We start from the raw sequence: 17,164 nt of genomic DNA, 5'->3' as shown, positions 1-17,164 counted from the left end.
CACAGAAAAAGCAGCAGAGAGGCCAGAATGTCCAGGGAATGACGAATAGCCTTTTACAGTATAGGATTTTCAGGTGTGCTAGTAGTTAAGGCTGGGAAGATAAGATTGAGCTAAATCATGAGCAGTATTGAGTGCTATCATAGGGGGACTGGCTTTTATTTCCATAGATAGTGGAAAACCACCAAAGGTTTTTGAGTAAGGCAGTCACATGGGCCTCAGTTTCATCATTTATAAAATAATTAAATGTGAAGGTCCTTCCCAGCTCTGAATTTTGTGACGATGTTAATTGTGTGGCTGTGATCTGATCTGTTTTTTGTAGTGAAAGAATTTTTGTGTCAGTAGGAGAAAGAATATAGGTCACGGAACCTTGAGTGAGTTAGACAAAGTAAGTGGAAACAAAAGGGAGGGGACAGATTTCAGGGGATAGTTTGGAGTGAAAAACCAATGTAATTGAGCAACTGGTTGTGTGATGTGAGTAGGGTGGGAGGATGGCCAGCAGTGCTGAGGATCTATCCTAGATAACCAGAAGACTGAGGAACCCAGTCACTGAGAGAACAGCCACAGGGGTAAAGGCAGGGGTGATGTTAAGCAAACAGTATTGTCCTGAGAGATCTGGATGAGAACGTCTATCTGGTCTTCTAGTTCAGAAGTTGTAAAACTAATGACTTCGATTTTGGGTATGTTGAATTTAAGATACCCAAGAAACATATGTGTCAGAATATCCACAGGACTATTGGAAATGTGAGTTTAGCAGTCAGCAGAGAATTTCATGCTGGGGTTGGAAATGTGGGGGACTAACTAGGTTGTGATACTTTTTAGTCTATATTTGTCAGTATGTATTCAACAGGTAAAACAAAGGCATGGTTCTGATACTAAGAAATAGGTGACAAGTGGCACTGGGGCTTCAAATCTTAAATGACTTCTGTGTGTGTGCAGATTTAGAAAGCAACACTGTTACGGAAAGCAACACTGGTACAGAATGCATACTTGTAAGCAACAAATTAGATTTACATATAGCAGGCAGGCATGGTGGCTCATGCCTGTAATTCCAGCACTTTGGGAAGCTGAGGCGGGTGGATCACCTGAGGTCAGGAGTTTAAGACCAGCCTGGCCAACATGGGGAAACCCTGTCTCTACTAAAAATACAAAAATTAGCTGGGCATGGTGGTGTGCACCTGTAATCCCAGCTACTCAGGAGGCTGAGGCAGGAGAATCACTTGAACCTGGGAGGCAGAGGTTGCAGTGAGGCAAGATCATGCCACTGCACTCCAGCCTGGGTGACAGAGTGAGACCCTGTCTCAAAAAAAAAAACCGAAAAAAAAAATTACATATAGCAATATAATGGCTCTTCAAGATGAATCCTAGCACTTGGTAAAACTGAAAGAAACTATGAGACAATGCACTAGCATTTAAAACATTTTAAATAATCCTGAATGCCTAATATCTTTTTTTGTACAATTCACAAAGTTATATACATTCACAAGGTTGTGTAGCCACCACTATTGAATTCCAGAACATTTTCTTTTTTTTTTTTTTTTTTTTTTTTTTTTTTGAGGCGGAGTCTCGCTCTGTCGCCCGGACTGGAGTGCAGTGGCCAGATCTCAGCTCACTGCAAGCTCCGCTCCCGGGTTTACGCCATTCTCCTGCCTCAGCCTCCCGAGTAGCTGGGACTACAGACGCCCGCCACCTCGCCCGGCTATTTTTTTTTTTTGTATTTTTAGTAGAGACGGTTTTCACCATGTTAGCAGGATGGTCTCGATCTCCTGACCTTGTGATCCGCCCGTCTCGGCCTCCCAAAGTGCTGGGATTACAGGCTTGAGCCACCGCGCCCGGCCCAGAACATTTTCATCACCCTAAAAAGAAACCTTATATTCACTCCCTACTCATTTCCCATTAGCAGTCACTCCTCATTCCCTCCTCTCCCTACCCCTGACAACTATTCATCCCCTCTCTCCAGTGGATTTGCCTATTCCGGACATTTTGTATAAATGAAATCATACAATATGTGGTGTTTTAAGTTTGGCTTCTTTTATTTAGCAAAATGTTTTCAAGGTTCATCCATCTCATGGTATGAGTATTTCATTCCCTTTTGTGGCTGAATAACATTCCATCGTATGACCAACCATGCTGTATTTTGTTTATCCATTTATCAGCTGATGAACATTTCAGTGGTTTTCCCTTTTGGGCTATTATGCACAGTGCTGCTGTGAACATGTACACATTTTTCTATGTACATAGGTTTTGTTGTTGTTGTTGTTGTTTGTTTTTTGAGATGGGGTTTCGCTCTTGTCACTCAGGCTGGAGTGCCATGGCATGATCTCGGCTCACTGCAACCTCTGCCTCCCAGGTTCAAGCGATTCTCCTGCCTCAGCCTCCTGAGTAGCTGGGATTACAGGCACCTGCCACCATGCCTGGCTAATTTTTGTATTTTTAGTAGAGATGGGGCTTCACCATGTTGGCCAGGCTGGTCTCAACCTCCTGACCTCAAGTGATCCACCCTCCTCGGCCTCCCAAAATGTTGGGATTACAGGCGTGAGCCACCACGCCCATTCCAATTTTTGGATCTCTTGGTATATACCTTGGAGTGAAATTGCAGGCACAATGGCATTTTCGCAAATTAAAAACAATACATTCAAAACAAGAAGAATCCTCATTTTATAACAATACATATATACAAAAATTATACATAACACATTAGAATGGTTGCCCATGGCAGAGAGTGGGAATGACAGTAAGTATGAAGATAAAAGGGAATAAATAAATAAAGCAAAAGAGAGGCTTTGCCATGATAACGTGGGATGAGCTGGGGAATATGATTAATTCAGCCTCTGCCCTTGAGGTTCAAGAAAAAAATATAGGACCTTTTCACTGGAGGTACAATAAAATTGAACTTTCCCAATCCCAAACCTGTCACAGGGAACCTTAGGGCTTCTTGGATAATTTTAGAAAAGGCCACAGAACCGGGCGCAGTGGCTCACGCCTGTAATCCCAGCACTTTGGGAAGCTGAGGAGGGCGGATCATGAGGTCAAGAGATCAAGACCATCCTGGCCAACATGGTGAAACCCATCTCGACTAAAAATACAAAAATTAGCTGGGCACAGTGGCACGTGCCTATAGTCCCAGCTAGTCAGGAGGCTGAGGCAGGAGAATTGCTTGAATATCAAGACCATCCTGGCCAACATGGTGAAACCCATCTCGACTAAAAATACAAAAATTAGCTGGGCACGGTGGCACATGCCTATAGTCCCAGCTAGTCAGGAGGCTGAGGCAGGAGAATTGCTTGAACCCAGGAGGCAGAGGTTGCAGTGAGCTGAGATCGAGGTACTGCACTCCAGCCTGGCAACACAGCAAGACTCTGTCTCAAAAAAAAAAAAAAAGAAAAGAAAAGAAAAAGAAAAGTCCACAGAATAGATCTTATGATGATCCACAGAATTCCTTAAATTAATTTTTATTAAAGGATTTTTTCCTAATTATTAAAACAACACATTCCCATTATGGGGAATTAGAAAATACAGAAAAATACATGTGAGAAAATGATATCTGTAGTAATTCTACCCCATATATAACTACAGATAGTGTTTTGGGTTTCTAATTTCTTATTTAGTTTTTAATTTAGTATCTAATTTGTACCTTTTGGTGCAGGCTTGTCATTTTGTGTCTTTGTTTAAAATAATGCTTTGAAGATGAAAGAATGCTTAAGATGTTTTAAAGAGTACTCATAGCAATGGTGTATTAGCAATGTCATAGCTTTCTAGAAGGCAACCAAAACTGAAATTCCCTTTTTTCTCTTGGTATTGTATTATAGGAAGAAGCTGCGAAGATCCTGCTGGCTGAGTTCAACCTGGGCTGTGACGTGCAACACACTGAACACGTGTATAGGGTTTACGTCACAACTTTTCTGGGTTTCGGAGGCAACTTTGCCCGGCAGCGCTACGAAGACCTTGTTCTGAATGAAACTCTTAATAAAAACAGGTACATTTGACATGGGATCTGAGTTTCTGAAATATAATGTCAGGCTGCAGATATTAGGGAGAAATATTCACATCCTCCTAAGATAGGTAAGTCCCTGCTTCCTCCTTCTTTCTGACTACCCCTGCCAATGGGGTAGCATCTCTTAAAGACCTCTATTAGCAGTCCCACTCTGGGTGAGGGTACGTTCTGATCTTTGTTATTAGGACTAATAAAGTACAGTAGCTTATTGTGATCTCTTGCTGTTTCCCATATTCAGACCTGACATCATGGGAAAAGGGAGATGAATTAAATTGCCAATTATGTACAATATATAGTGTAGCTGCCAGCAGTTCCTTCTGCAGGGAAGTGTTTAAGACATGTTTGTTGAATTACAGTGCAGTTGCATCTTTAGTGGGAGTTCAGTTCTGTAGTATGTCTAAAAGATAAAAAGCAAGCGTAGTTAAAATTTGGTCTCTCATCAAATTCAGAATAGTTAATTTTTCCTTTAGCATTGGACAGATCACAGATTCTTCATCTGAGTACCAGATGAAGTAGTTAGACCATAATGTGGTGGGATTTCTTGTTTAAGTATGTACAATTATTTATTTTATCATTATACACATTGAAGGAAAGCATAAGAGAAAGCAGAGTTCTTTTCCATGATAAAATTTACACAAAATTTTGGAATGAAAACCGGTGTAATTGGGTGATTGTTTGTGGTGGTGTAGGTAGGGCAGGGAGGATGGTCAGCAGTGCTGAGGGTCTAGCCTAGGTAACCAGAAGGATGAGAAACCCAATCACTGAGAGAAGGACCACAGGTGAAAGGGCAGGGCTGATACTAAGCAAACAACACACTTACCTATGTATACTTAACCATTTAGCTAGGAACACTAGCTTGAAGAGGTACTGGTATATCCCGTTTGTAATAATTTATCCACAGCAATCAATTATCTTATATTTACAGCATGTTGAAGAAAATATTGTCCCATAAGGCTTTTTTGTTTTTGTAAGTCTTAGTCTCTAGGAGTTTCAAGGTGCTTTGGGTGAATCCTGGTGCCTTGGATGATTGACAAATGCATTAAAATCAAGTGGTGTGTTTGTGTTCTGACAGTACTCCTAAATCTATACAAACATTGCTTGGGTTGAGGTGCTCAGATGTCTCCTGCTGGCACTATGATGTTTGAAGATCATTTGCTGTGAAAGTGTCACACCAGTTTTGGTTTTTCTTCATTAGCTGCCGTGCTTCCTTTTCCATTTTCTTCTTTTATTGTTCTACTGCTTTCTTTTCTGTCTGCTGTTTTCTGCTGCCTCCGTACTACTTCTTGCCAGACTGCATCTTCTTCTTCCCATGCATTGGTATTTTCTTGCCAAGTAGCTAAGTCACCTACTTCAGGTGATTGATGAGTAAAAGGCATATCTTGCATAGCTGCCAGTCTACTAACCTGTTGCCTGAGATGGCAAAATGATCATTTTGTCTTCTCAATAACAATTTTCTGAGTTTTCCTTACAGTTGGTGTCACATCCTTAAAATAGTCGGTTCCAGTTGTTGTAAAGTGTTCTGTTGTACTGCTTCATTCCATTCTTACCCTCAGTCTTTACACTTGTGGGTACATTCTCATTCTAAGAAGTCTACCCTTCAACATCTGTTTAGGAACTGATGAATAATTAACTGCAATTGGCAAAGTTATTTGGACCCCAACTTAATTTCTGTCCTTGGACAGATCTTCATACTTATCTTTTTGAGGAATGAGAATATGGCTGCTAGGCAAGTATAAACTCGAAATAACTGGAACTGTGTTACAGCCATGGTGGGAATCAAAGCTTTCCACTCTTCTCCCCACTCAGAGGCTCCAGGCTCTGCAGGTGGCTTCCTGGAGCTGGTGCTGTGCCTGTTCTGTTTCAGCACTGCTCATTCAGAGGCAGGTGTGGAGTCCATCACCATTGCCAGCCATTGCAGATGGACCACTGCCGTGGTCCGCTCTTCAGGAATCTCTCCCCACAGCCCTTCCCACCTCATCCCCTACCAGTTGTATTTTTAAACATTAGAACCACACTCCGCATGATAAGGTTCTTTGCACTTTTAAGAGGTGTGTGGGAATGAAGACCAGATGGAGAACAGCAGATTCACGTCTTCAATTTCACTACACACTAGGAAATACACATGTTGACTAAAACGTCGAACAGAATTGATCACCATATTCCTCTCACTTTTTGTTTGTTTGTTTTTGTCATTGTGGCAGATTGCTGGGTCAGAAGACAGGTCTGAGTCCCGACAATCCATTTCTGGATCCCTGCCTGCCGGTGGGACTCACAGATGTGGTGGAGAGGAACAGCCAAGTCTTGCATGTCCGAGGAAGAGGAGACTGGGTGTCTTGTGGGGCAATGCTGAGCCCCCTGCTGGCTCGCTCCAACACCAGCCAGGCCTCACTCAATGGCATCTATCAATCGCCAATTGACTTCAACAACAGCGAGTTCTACGGCTTCTCTGAGTTTTTTTACTGTACAGAGGATGTGTTGCGCATTGGTGGCCGCTATCATGGGCCAACATTTGCCAAGGCTGCTCAGGTAAATTATTAATGATAAACATGGCTTATGCTGGCAGCAGCCATTTATTGAATGCCTCACTCTGTGCCAGGTGCTGTGCAAAGGGCTTTAAATACAGAATCTCACTTGTTCTTTGCAGGAGCCCTTTGACCCTGATTTTACAGATGAGGAAGTGGACTCAGAGAACTTAAGGATCTAGCTATGCTGTACTGCCTTCTAATTAACTAAATTTAGTTTCCATGGATGTCGTATCACCCAAATTATTACCCAGGTGTAAAATTTTTGTGTTGGCTAATGGCTTTTCTTCCAGCTTTCCAATAATCTTATTTAATGTTTATGCCCAAGAAATGTCACCTCCAGTATTCTTCCCCTTGCTAGCTATTCTCTGTTGTAATGTGCTTTTGGAGATGTTATCACCCAGAGAGGCAAGTCCATCTTTCTTTTGGTTTGAGGTATTAAGAGGCTAGAGTGGTATGGGTTCCCTGGGAATATCAGATGTTGTAAAAAGCAATGATGATGGAAGTTTGTTTAGATTTAAAATAGAGAAGGAGTAAAAATTTGCTTTGAGCATATATAGGACTTAAGCATCGTATAAGCTTAAATCATTGGTTACCTGGACAGATAAAAGTTTAGCCAGCTTTCTATCATTTTCTGCTTAATTTAGGGCCATCTCTTTGAATTGTTGTATATCTCTATGTTTTTCATCAGATAAACTAATGGGAGAATCTGTCCTCATATTTCTTTTTTTTTTTCTTGAGATGGAGTCTTGCTCTGTAGCCCAGGCTGGAGTGCAGTGGCACGATCTCAGATCACTGCAACCTCTGCCTTCCGGGTTCAAGTGATTCTCCTGCCTCAGCCTCCTGAATAGCTGGGATTACAGATGCCCACCGCCATACCTGGCTAATTTTTGTATTTTTAATAGAGATGGGGTTTTGCCATGTTGGCCAGGCTGGTCTCGAACCCCTGGCCTCAGGTGATCTGCCCACCTTGGCCTCCCAAAGTGCTGAAATTACAGGCGTGAATCACCGCACCCAGCCTCTCCTCATATTTCCCTCCCTCCCTCCCTTCCTTCCTTATTCCCTGCCTGCCTTTCTTTCTTTCTTACAATTCTCTAGGGTTCTCTTAGTGTAAGGCTTCCAGCAGAATAATATCTGCAGTATCTGTACCATTCTGTTCCCAAAAGACAGTCCTTAAGAAATATTGTGGGATACCTGGTTTGTATTTGCTCCTTTCTCTCCAGCCTCCAGGAAGACCTTCATGCTCCCTTTTTTTCTGGAGCCCAGAGCTCCCTAACTATCCATGGCCTGACTCTCTTATCTCAAAACTTCTTCAAATTCTATTCCCTTGAACACCAAAAGGCTCAAGTTATTGCTTGCCAACATTGCTAGTGGCTTAATATGTTATCTTTTCCAGGTAAAAGAGTGATTCTGTTCCCTTACCTTTTTAACTTTGACTCAAACATTATCTTCCCAGAGCCACCTTCTGGGACCACTCTATCCAAAATCTATCCAAAATGACAATGCTCCCCATATTACCTGTTGCCCTTTCCTGCTTTATTTTTCCCTGAGCATTTATGTTATCCAGCGTACTGTGTGTGTGTGTGTGTGTGTGTGTGTGTGTTTATTGTCTGTCTCCTACCACTAGAATGTAAGCTTCCTGAGGACAGGAATTTTTGTGTTTTATTTACTGCATGATTCCCTGACATCTAGAACAGCACCTGGCACATAGGAGACATTCAGTAAATGTTAGTTCACTGAACAAACCAAAAGGAATGATTCTTTTGGTGAGAATTACAACACTGAGGGAGGCCAATGACAGGTTTCTAACCATCCTCTTCCATCTGCTCTCCCTGCTCATGTCAGTCCTATGTGGAGTAGAATGAAACTATCTTTGGCTTTTGATGTTGCTATTTGTTAGTCCTAACCTCATCCCCTCTGAAGCCTAAGAGGCTCAGAAACCACATCAGGCTGGCTTGGTGCTAGACATGGGATGATGGAATAAACAGGGGTATGGCACAGTGTTTAGTGAGTGAATATGCCATTTCTGTTTTCCTTTGTCAGCTAGTAGCCCACAAGTAACTTTAGAAATGGAACAGCTGTGACTGTGGGGAAGGTAGAGAGTTTGCCTCCAAATTTATGTTGAACTATTTCTGTGGTTGATCCAGGATTACTGTGGCATGGCTTGGTCAGTACTAACTCAGAGATTCAAGAATGGCCTCTTTTCATCACATGCAGATGAGCATCGACTCAAGTAAGTCACTTCCCTTTCCTCCTTAGATGTGGCCTTAAAATCTAGATGGCAGATTGTAATGGAGAGAGAGTGAGCAATAATGCAGATTAGATTTCATGTTGAGGGAGCATTTGATTATTCCAGATTTGATTTTCCAAGGGATAGGGGCCAAAATAATGAGCCTATTATAGCAAAGCCAGAGGAAATCAGTGCTTACCAAACAGAGTTCTCATCAAGTGATTTGACATCAAAAGTGATTTTTTTTTTTTTTGAGACAGGGTCTCACTTTGTCACCCAGGCTGGAGTGCAGTGGCACAATCTTAGCTCACTGCAACCTCCACCTCCTAGGTTCCAGTGATTCTCCTGCCTCAGCCCCCCAAGTAGCTGGGACTATAGGCACGTGCCACCATGCTTGGCCAATTTTTGTATTTTTTGTAGAGACAGGGTTTCGCAGGATTGCCAGGCTGGTCTTGAACTCCTGAGCTCAAGTGATCCACCTGCTTCACCCTCTCAGAGTGCTAGAATTACAGGCATGAGCCACCGGGCCTGGCCAAAAGATGATTTTTTTTAAACTTTGTATTATAGATAATATCAAACATACAGAACAGCAGAGAGAATAGCAACATAAACCCTCATGTAACTATCACAGAGCTTCAGCAAATAACATTTTGCCAGTATGGTTCATTGGTCCTTTCATTTTTAAATATTTTAGTTAAAAATTGTTTAACATTGCCGGGCATGGTTCATGCCTGTAATCCTAGCACTTTGGGAGGCTGAGGCGGGTGGATCACCTGAGGTCAGGAGTTCAAGACCAGCCTGGCCAACATGGCAAAACCCCATCTCCTCTAAAAATACAAAAATTAGCTGGGGATGGTGGCAGGTGCCTGTAATTGCAGCTACTTGGGAGGCTGAGGCAGGGAGAATTGCTTGAGCTCAGGAGGTGGAGGTTGTAGTGAGCCGAGATCATGCCACTGTACTCCAGCCTGGGTGACAGAGGGAGACTCTGTCTCAAAAAAATAATAATAATAGAATAAAAACTAAAAATTGTTTAACATAAACAAAACTAGAAGAGTGTAATCAACTCCTGTGAACCTGTCACCCTGCTTTCCTACTAACAGTTATCGGCTCCTGGCCTATCTTTGTTTTTATCTGTTTTCCCACCCATAATCCCCCTCTTACTACAACTGGGTTGTTTCGAAGCAAATCCCAAACATCATATAATTACATCTGTAGATATTTCAATATGCTCTCTGAAGATAGGGACTCTTAAAGAAAAAGAAGAACACAGCCACAGTATCATTACTGCCTTTGAGGTAAACACAAGATAAGCAGGCTGACTTAGAAATAACCCACTTACGGCCGGGCGCGGTGGCTCAAGCCTGTAATCCCAGCACTTTGGGAGGCCGAGACGGGCGGATCACGAGGTCAGGAGATCGAGACCATCCTGGCTAACACGGTGAAACCCCGTCTCTACTAAAAATACAAAAACTAGCCGGGCGAGGTGGCGGGCGCCTGTAGTCCCAGCTACTCGGGAGGCTGAGGCAGGAGAATGGTGTAAACCCGGGAGGCGGAGCTTGCAGTGAGCTGAGATCTGGCCACTGCACTCCAGTCCGGGCGACAGAGCGAGACTCTGCCTCAAAAAAAAAAAAAAAAAAAAAAAAGAAATAACCCACTTAGAGGTGAGGAAGGTGAAACGGGAGGAGGTAGGTCTTTTAATAACTGGTGGGAATACACAGTGGCTTATTGCAAAGGAAGGTATTAGAATTCTTTTCTCTTTTTTTAAAATTTAATTATTTTTGTCACACAGATACCAGTGTTTTAAATCAGCTTGGATGTACCAAGTCTTACATGAAGGATTCCACTTTCCCTATGACTACCCAAACCTGCGGACAGCCCAGCTGGTGTATGACCGAGAGGTTCAGTGGACGCTGGGAGCCATTCTATATAAAACACGATTCTTACCACTCAGGTAAAGACTCACTAATCTGGTATCTTGAACTCAGAGGATATCAGTTGATGCCTCAGAATCAGTTTATTTATTTTAACCAGCTTAGAATAGGTCTTAAATGACCTTCCTCCCTACCTCCTCACAAAAACAAACTCCTTTACTTCCACGTGAGCCACTATTACTACCAGGCGTGCTCGAACAGAAAGAAGGTTGAGCATTACTGGTCTGGAGTCTGTTACTCAGCTTTGCTGTTTCAGAAATCCAGCTCTATTTGTTTACCCACAACAAATCAGTCTTTAGGACTGAACTCTTACTAATCACTTCCAAGAAACTGACAAGCTAAAATGTCATTCTTGGGTTACCCTGGAAAACACATCCCAAGAACAGGGGTGGGATGTCTAGAGCAATCTTTCATAACGTAGGGAGGCACTCTAGACACTGTGTCATTGACTTAGAAGGCTTTTTGGTGGGTCAGAATTAGAATAAAGGATGTGAGATGTTTTTAGTGGGGCTACTTTCATCAAACTGGTAGCCTGATGCCTTACCTTTATGTACTGCAAGATATTTGGGACAATTTTTAGGTACTCTGTACCCTGGACTATTTCAGAGAAACTCAGATGAATTTTATATCTTTGATGTCTATTCCTCTAAACTCAATACCATCAGAAGCCAGGCAGGTGATAGCAGTGAGGGAAGTGGGCTAGGTGGGGGTTGCCCACAACTGGAGCGTGTACCCCGGTTAACAGGCTGGTTACTGTCACGCACAAGCACCGTCCCAGCATTTGCCACTTCTCATCTGTGCAGAAAAAGCATAAATCCATATTTTTTATGAAGTCTTTCAGTTTAGAGATTCACATTCTAGAAGAACACTGCAGGTCACACCAGACAGAACTAGATGTGGGATCTGGACCGCTAAAGAGTGGATTCTGTTCTAGCGAGGTGGACCATTGCACTTAGTTTTCATGTTGCCTTATTTTTGTCATACAGTTGATCAGGTAACAGCTTTATCTAGATATATCCTAGATCCTAGGGAAAACATAGTCCCTTTATTTTTAATTTTTTTTTTTTTTTTTTTTTTCTGAGGCGGAGTCTCGCTCTGTCACCCAGGCTGGAGTGCAGTGGCCGGACCTCAGCTCACTGCAAGCTCCGCCTCCCGGGTTCACGCCATTCTCCTGCCTCAGCCTCCCGAGTAGCTGGGACTACAGGCGCCCGCCACCTCGCCCGGCTAATTTTTTTTGTATTTTTAGTAGAGACGGGGTTTCACCATGTTAGCCAGGATGGTCTCGATCTCCTGACCTCGTGATCCGCCCGTCTCGGCCTCCCAAAGTGCTGGATTACAGGCTTGAGCCACCGCGCCCGGCCTTTTTTTTTTTTTTTTTTTTTTTTGAGACAGGGTCTTGCTCTGTCGCCCAGGCTGAGTGTGGTGGCAGTGCTGTGTTCATAGCTCATTGCAACCTTGAACTCCTGGGCTCAAGTGATTCTCCTGCCTCAGCCTTCTGAGGAACTGGGAGTACAGGTGCTCGCCACCATGCCCAGCTAATTTTTAAATTTTTCTTTTGCAGAAATGGGGTCTTGTTATGTTGACCAGGCTGGTTTTGAACTCCTGGCTTCAAGCAATTCTCCTGGCCTGGCCTCCCAAAGTACTTTGACTATAGGCATGTGCCACTGCACTTGGCTGCATACCAACTTTTAAAAAAGGATTTAGACACACTCTGATTTCTTTATTGGATTCAGGGGATCCCCTATTCTCATTAGTACTGTATTTATAACCATATTTTAAGACTTATATTACAGGTGACCAATCTAGCCTTTCTGTTCATTTTTTGGCCTTTGGTTTCAAAGGCCTTCCCATCTTGGCTTAGATTCTGGAGGGTGTAAGCCTGGAGGTCCCTTCTGGAGGCCATGGTAAGGAAGACACAGAAGGGCTCCTGGGGCAGGGGATGTTCTTCAGTTTTGCCTGCTCTGTGGAGCTGGTGTCATAAAATGTTTATGTGGATGGAATAAACGTGATAACACTACTGGGCCTTTCAAATCAGAGTAAATGTCTCCCTCTGAAACTTAATTTTTTTCCACCTACGAATTCTTATTCCTTCCCTAGGGATCTTCGGCAGGAAGGTGTCCGACAAGCCCATGGTAGCTGGTTCCGTCTCTCCTTTGTATACAACCACTATCTCTTCTTTGCCTGTATCCTGGTGGTGCTACTGGCCATCGTCCTATACCTTTTGCGGCTACGGCGAATTCACCACCGACAAACACGAGCCTCAGCTCCATTAGACTTGCTGTGGCTTGAAGAGGTGGTGCCCATGATGGGAGTACAGGTGGGGCCGTGAGGCTGGACCAGGACTAGAGAAGCTTGAGCACCCCCAAGTTGCTGCTCATTGAATTCCTCCACTTTCTTATATGGCCTCAGATGCTGTGATGCCTGACCTTGTAGATATTTGCCCTTGGAATTTCTACTTCACTTTCTACCATAATTCCTTCTCAGTACCCAGGTCTTCTCTGAGAGAAGCTATAATTTAATCTGTGAGGAACTAAATGACAGGAGATTGGTGCTAATACGGGGGACCAAGCTTTGTCCAAGTGAAGCAGGCTTCAACTCCTTCTTCTGAGAGATCTGGTGTGTTCCTGAAATCTCACCTTTTCTTCCCTTGCTAAAGCATGAAGTTTGGCATTGGGCACACTGGAAGCCTGGTTGAAATGAAACTTGTAGCATCTGATACAAAGCCAGAGACATTCTAGCAAGTGCAGCAGCCCCTTCTTTCTCTGTAACAGAGATATCATTTATGTGGAGATCCACAGCCTAGAATAGGGATCCAAGATCTTTGCAGTTCAATGGACCACACAGGAATTTCCAGGCACCAAAATGATATTAACTTCCTTGCTTACGTGACAAAGAAGCCATCATGGGTGTGATCCAAGATCGCTGTCCTAGTGTTGATGATGTTTTACATGATTTTAAAGGTTAGAACCCCTTCTAAATGAATGGTCTGTGGAAGATTTTAGTATCTTATCTGATGTCTGGTATGACAAGGATAGAAAATTTTTCCATTTTTATGTGCCTCACAGGCTGTTTGGGCATTAATTTTGCTTTTTGATCCTTAAGTGTGTTAGCAGGATGGAGAAACTGTGATGGGGACTGGGAACCTGGATTTGTCTGATTTTAGGTCACTGTTCCCTAGGCCTGTTTTTGTGAGCCCTTAAACAGGAAGATACAAAGAGAGTTCTTTTATTTCACTGCTAAAATCAGTATGTAGTTTGGGGAATGTATTTGAGTTGTTTTTAAAGAAAAGGGGAAGAATCAGGAGAGTGGGCAAAGGCAATAAAATCAAAGTTCTTATTAATTATTTCTGAGAAATAGAAGTTTTCTCAATTTCTGACTCTTGGAATGTCTGAAAGGGAGCAAATTCTAAACTTTGGAATAGACCATCTGTTAATAAGCCATCTAGCAACTTTCAGAACCTCTATTAAGAGACTGCTCAGTCACAAACAGCCCTTCCATTAATGAAGCGAGAGGAAAAGCCATTCACCCACTACCCTTCCAGAGTTTTGCTTCTCCTCCACATTTAGCCATTAAATTGCATGAGGATTTCTCTTCATCAGGGTCCATATGGAATCTTTCTTATGTTTTACCCTTTCCTACATGTAGCCTTGAATGTCCTGTCCACGAATATGCTCCCAGGGGTGGGAGCATTTTCTTTTTTGTCACCTTTGATTTCTGAGATTAGATTAATAGGGGAAAAAGTCCCTGGTTTTGAAGAAAAAAAAGTAGAATTCTTCAAAAATAAATTTCATACTGGGAACAAAGGAATTAAATGCTGCATAAAACAGGGAAAAAGAAATTAAGATCATCCTAGAAATAAACTAAGATAAAAATAAGTATACTGACCCTTGGTTGGGATAAGAAGATAACCAGTCTTACATAGTTTTAAAATTAGATAAACATAACTAAACATGCAAAGACTCTGTTCCTTTTTTTTCCTTAGAGACAGGGCCTCACGCTGTCACCCAGGCTGGAGTGCAGTAGTGCAATATCATGGCTCGCTGCAGCCTCAACCTCCTGGGCTCAAGTAGTCCTCCCACCTCAGACTCCTGAGTAGCTGGGACTACAGGTGTGCACCACCACACTCAGCTAATTTTTTTTTTTTTTTTTTAGAGATGGAGCCTCACTATGTTGTCTAGGCTGGTCTCAAACACTTGGGCTCAAGCAATCCTCCTGCCTCGGCCTCCCAGAGTGCTAGGATTACAGGCATAAGCTACTGCACCTGGCCTCTGTTTCCTTTGGAAATATCTTACCTTTCATTAGGGCTTCTTTCATATCAATTTCCTTTGGTTTTTAAGACTTCTACATTGATTTGGTTTTCTTTTATTATCTGTGCTCCATGAACCTTATGAACACTGCTTAATAATGTCAAAATATGTTTTAGCTAGCCGTTGCCTACTCAGGTAACATTTTCTTTTGCCCTAATCTTGGTTTCAGTATACTATCTGTGGTTTTCTTGTGAGATCTAATCAATGATCTAATCAGAAGCTACTTAACTGGCTAACAATGATCATACTCGTACTAAAAACGAACTTGAAACAGGGAAGTAGTGATTGGTCTAATTTGAAAGCTCTTAGTATTCTTCATCCTGGCTGTAATAATAGCCATTATTTGTTAAACCTTTGTTGTGTACCAGACACTCTTAAGGATTTTATGTGTATTATTCAAACTGATATTACTCTGTTCTTTTTATAGTTGAGAATCTCAGGATACCTATATTTATCACTTTTTCAATATATATGTATTTCTTATTGTCTTGGAGTGTTTAATGTGTTATATCCTGTTCATTATTTTAGTATTATAGGATCTAGGCTTATCTTTATTACCATGAGCAAGGCTTCCAGGAGTTCCACAGTACTGAAGGAAAATTTTATCATATCCCTCAAGAGAACTGAATAGTTACTGTTGGTATTGGCTCCTTTGTTTCTTCTATTCTCCCAATTAATAGATTTTAAATGAAATCTCAATAGCTACTAACAAAAGCCACTTATTCCTTGCTGAGGGCCAATTACTTAAATATATTGCTTCCTTATAATAAAATAATTTGCTTATAGGAGCAGAAATCTATCTTGCCATACCCTTTGGTTTTTAAAGATTTCTCTTCTATTTGCATTTCTGCACTTTGGTGGTTCTCCCATGAAGATAATTATGGTGTCATAAAATTCACATTCCACTGGTTCCTTTGAATCTTACCAACCACTCTTGTTTCAACAGAGACAATGAACCTGAACTGTTTTCGTACTCTTGTTATTACTGAGACAGGTCACAAATATCAAAATAGGAGTCAGTGGCTTGTAGTGATGCTTTTTAGTCTTGTGACAGCACAATCCATCACTTTCCCCAAAATTCTTGTCACAAGAACATAATGAAAATATGTAAAATACCCATTTATGTGGCATTTCATTCACTTAAGTTGCAGTTAACTCTAAGCCAAATTATATCATTTTTTCTCTCTGTACTTTAGCTCCTTGAATTTCCTTAATCTGGGAAACTTTTGTTCCCACACAAAGGAACAAATCCAGGGGATACAAGTGCAGGTTTGTTACATGAGTATGTTGAGTGATGCTGACGTTTGGGGTACAGATCCCATCACCAGGTGGTGAGTATAGTACCTAACAGATAGTTCTTCAACCCGTGCCCTCCTCTCTCCCTCCCTGCTCTGTTAGTCCACAGTGTCTATTCTGGTCTGGGAAATTTGCATTACTTTCCACCAATCTTCTATTTATTCTCCAAATGTCTTTCAAAGTATCCTACCCCACCCCCTCCTCATCCTAAGAGATTCCTTTAACTTCAAGATCATGGCCCGTGATTGCTGAAAAATGTCTACCATGCACTTGCTAATAGTCTTTTTAGACATTAACATTTATTATCACATCCACATTTAAATTTTTGAAATAATTTATACTTCTCACTGGTATCATCTAAATAGATGCTTCTCACAGTTTTATGTTCTGCTTTTTGTCAGGGATGAAAGACAAGTGAGTGGTATCACTTAAGGGAAAGAACAGTAGGCTTAACGAATAGCAGACCTGGATTCTAGTTCTGGCTTTGTCATTTACTAGCTCTGGTACCTCAGGCCAGTCACTTGCCATCTCTGGTTTGGTTCTCATCTATCAAACAAAGTGGCTAGACAAGATTAGAAACTAAAGGCAGAAGACAAGGTAGAAAAATCCTGATTTTGGGAAGAGCATTTTGTCCTTTGGTTTAGAAGACCAGGCTGCCCAAAAGAGCCTCCTATTTTATCCATAACCCCTGATGATAAGGTTGGTGGGAATGGAGTTTCTAATAGCAATCACAATAAATTTCAGAAGAGTTTTAAAGCTGGGATTTTAAAGGTCTTCTGGTCAACCCCCTTGATTTATATGGGTGATGAAACTGAGGCCTAGAGCAGTTGTAATATGTGCAAAGTCATAGTGACTGGCCTTCTAGGCCCCGGGTTTCTGTGTAACAC

General features: G+C 42.1%; 2 protein-coding genes across 4 annotated transcripts in view; one reads left to right on the top strand and one right to left on the bottom strand.

The window, feature by feature from the left end:
* The window catches only part of ENTPD7 (ectonucleoside triphosphate diphosphohydrolase 7), a 54,015-nt gene extending 38,549 nt beyond the window's left edge, over positions 1-15,466 (top strand). For both annotated transcript variants that reach the window (XM_033186110.1, XM_033186101.1), the window contains 5 exons: positions 3,807-3,973; positions 6,193-6,517; positions 8,661-8,746; positions 10,533-10,694; positions 12,772-15,466. In XM_033186110.1, coding sequence (XP_033042001.1) covers positions 3,807-3,973; positions 6,193-6,517; positions 8,661-8,746; positions 10,533-10,694; positions 12,772-13,003 — 972 coding nt within the window. In that variant the 3' untranslated portion in view covers positions 13,004-15,466. The remainder of the gene's footprint in view (positions 1-3,806; positions 3,974-6,192; positions 6,518-8,660; positions 8,747-10,532; positions 10,695-12,771) is intronic.
* Positions 1-17,164, bottom strand: part of LOC117068653 (cytochrome c oxidase assembly protein COX15 homolog) — a 64,532-nt gene that overhangs the window by 21,182 nt on the left and 26,186 nt on the right. Inside the window, exon 9 of one of the 2 annotated variants that reach the window (XM_033186146.1) lies at positions 3,967-4,388. The exons of the other annotated variant lie outside the window; for it this stretch is intronic. Coding sequence (XP_033042037.1) covers positions 4,323-4,388 — 66 coding nt within the window. The 3' untranslated portion in view covers positions 3,967-4,322. Of the gene's footprint in view, positions 1-3,966; positions 4,389-17,164 lie in introns of those variants that run through there. 2 annotated transcript variants of the gene reach the window in all.

This window comes from Trachypithecus francoisi, unplaced genomic scaffold (assembly GCF_009764315.1).
Source record: "Trachypithecus francoisi isolate TF-2019V2 unplaced genomic scaffold, Tfra_2.0 Contig01579, whole genome shotgun sequence".
NCBI classification, from domain to species: domain Eukaryota; kingdom Metazoa; phylum Chordata; class Mammalia; order Primates; family Cercopithecidae; genus Trachypithecus; species Trachypithecus francoisi.
The sequence above is the reverse complement of the archived record's forward strand: the minus strand, read 5'-3'. Positions and strand labels throughout refer to the sequence as shown.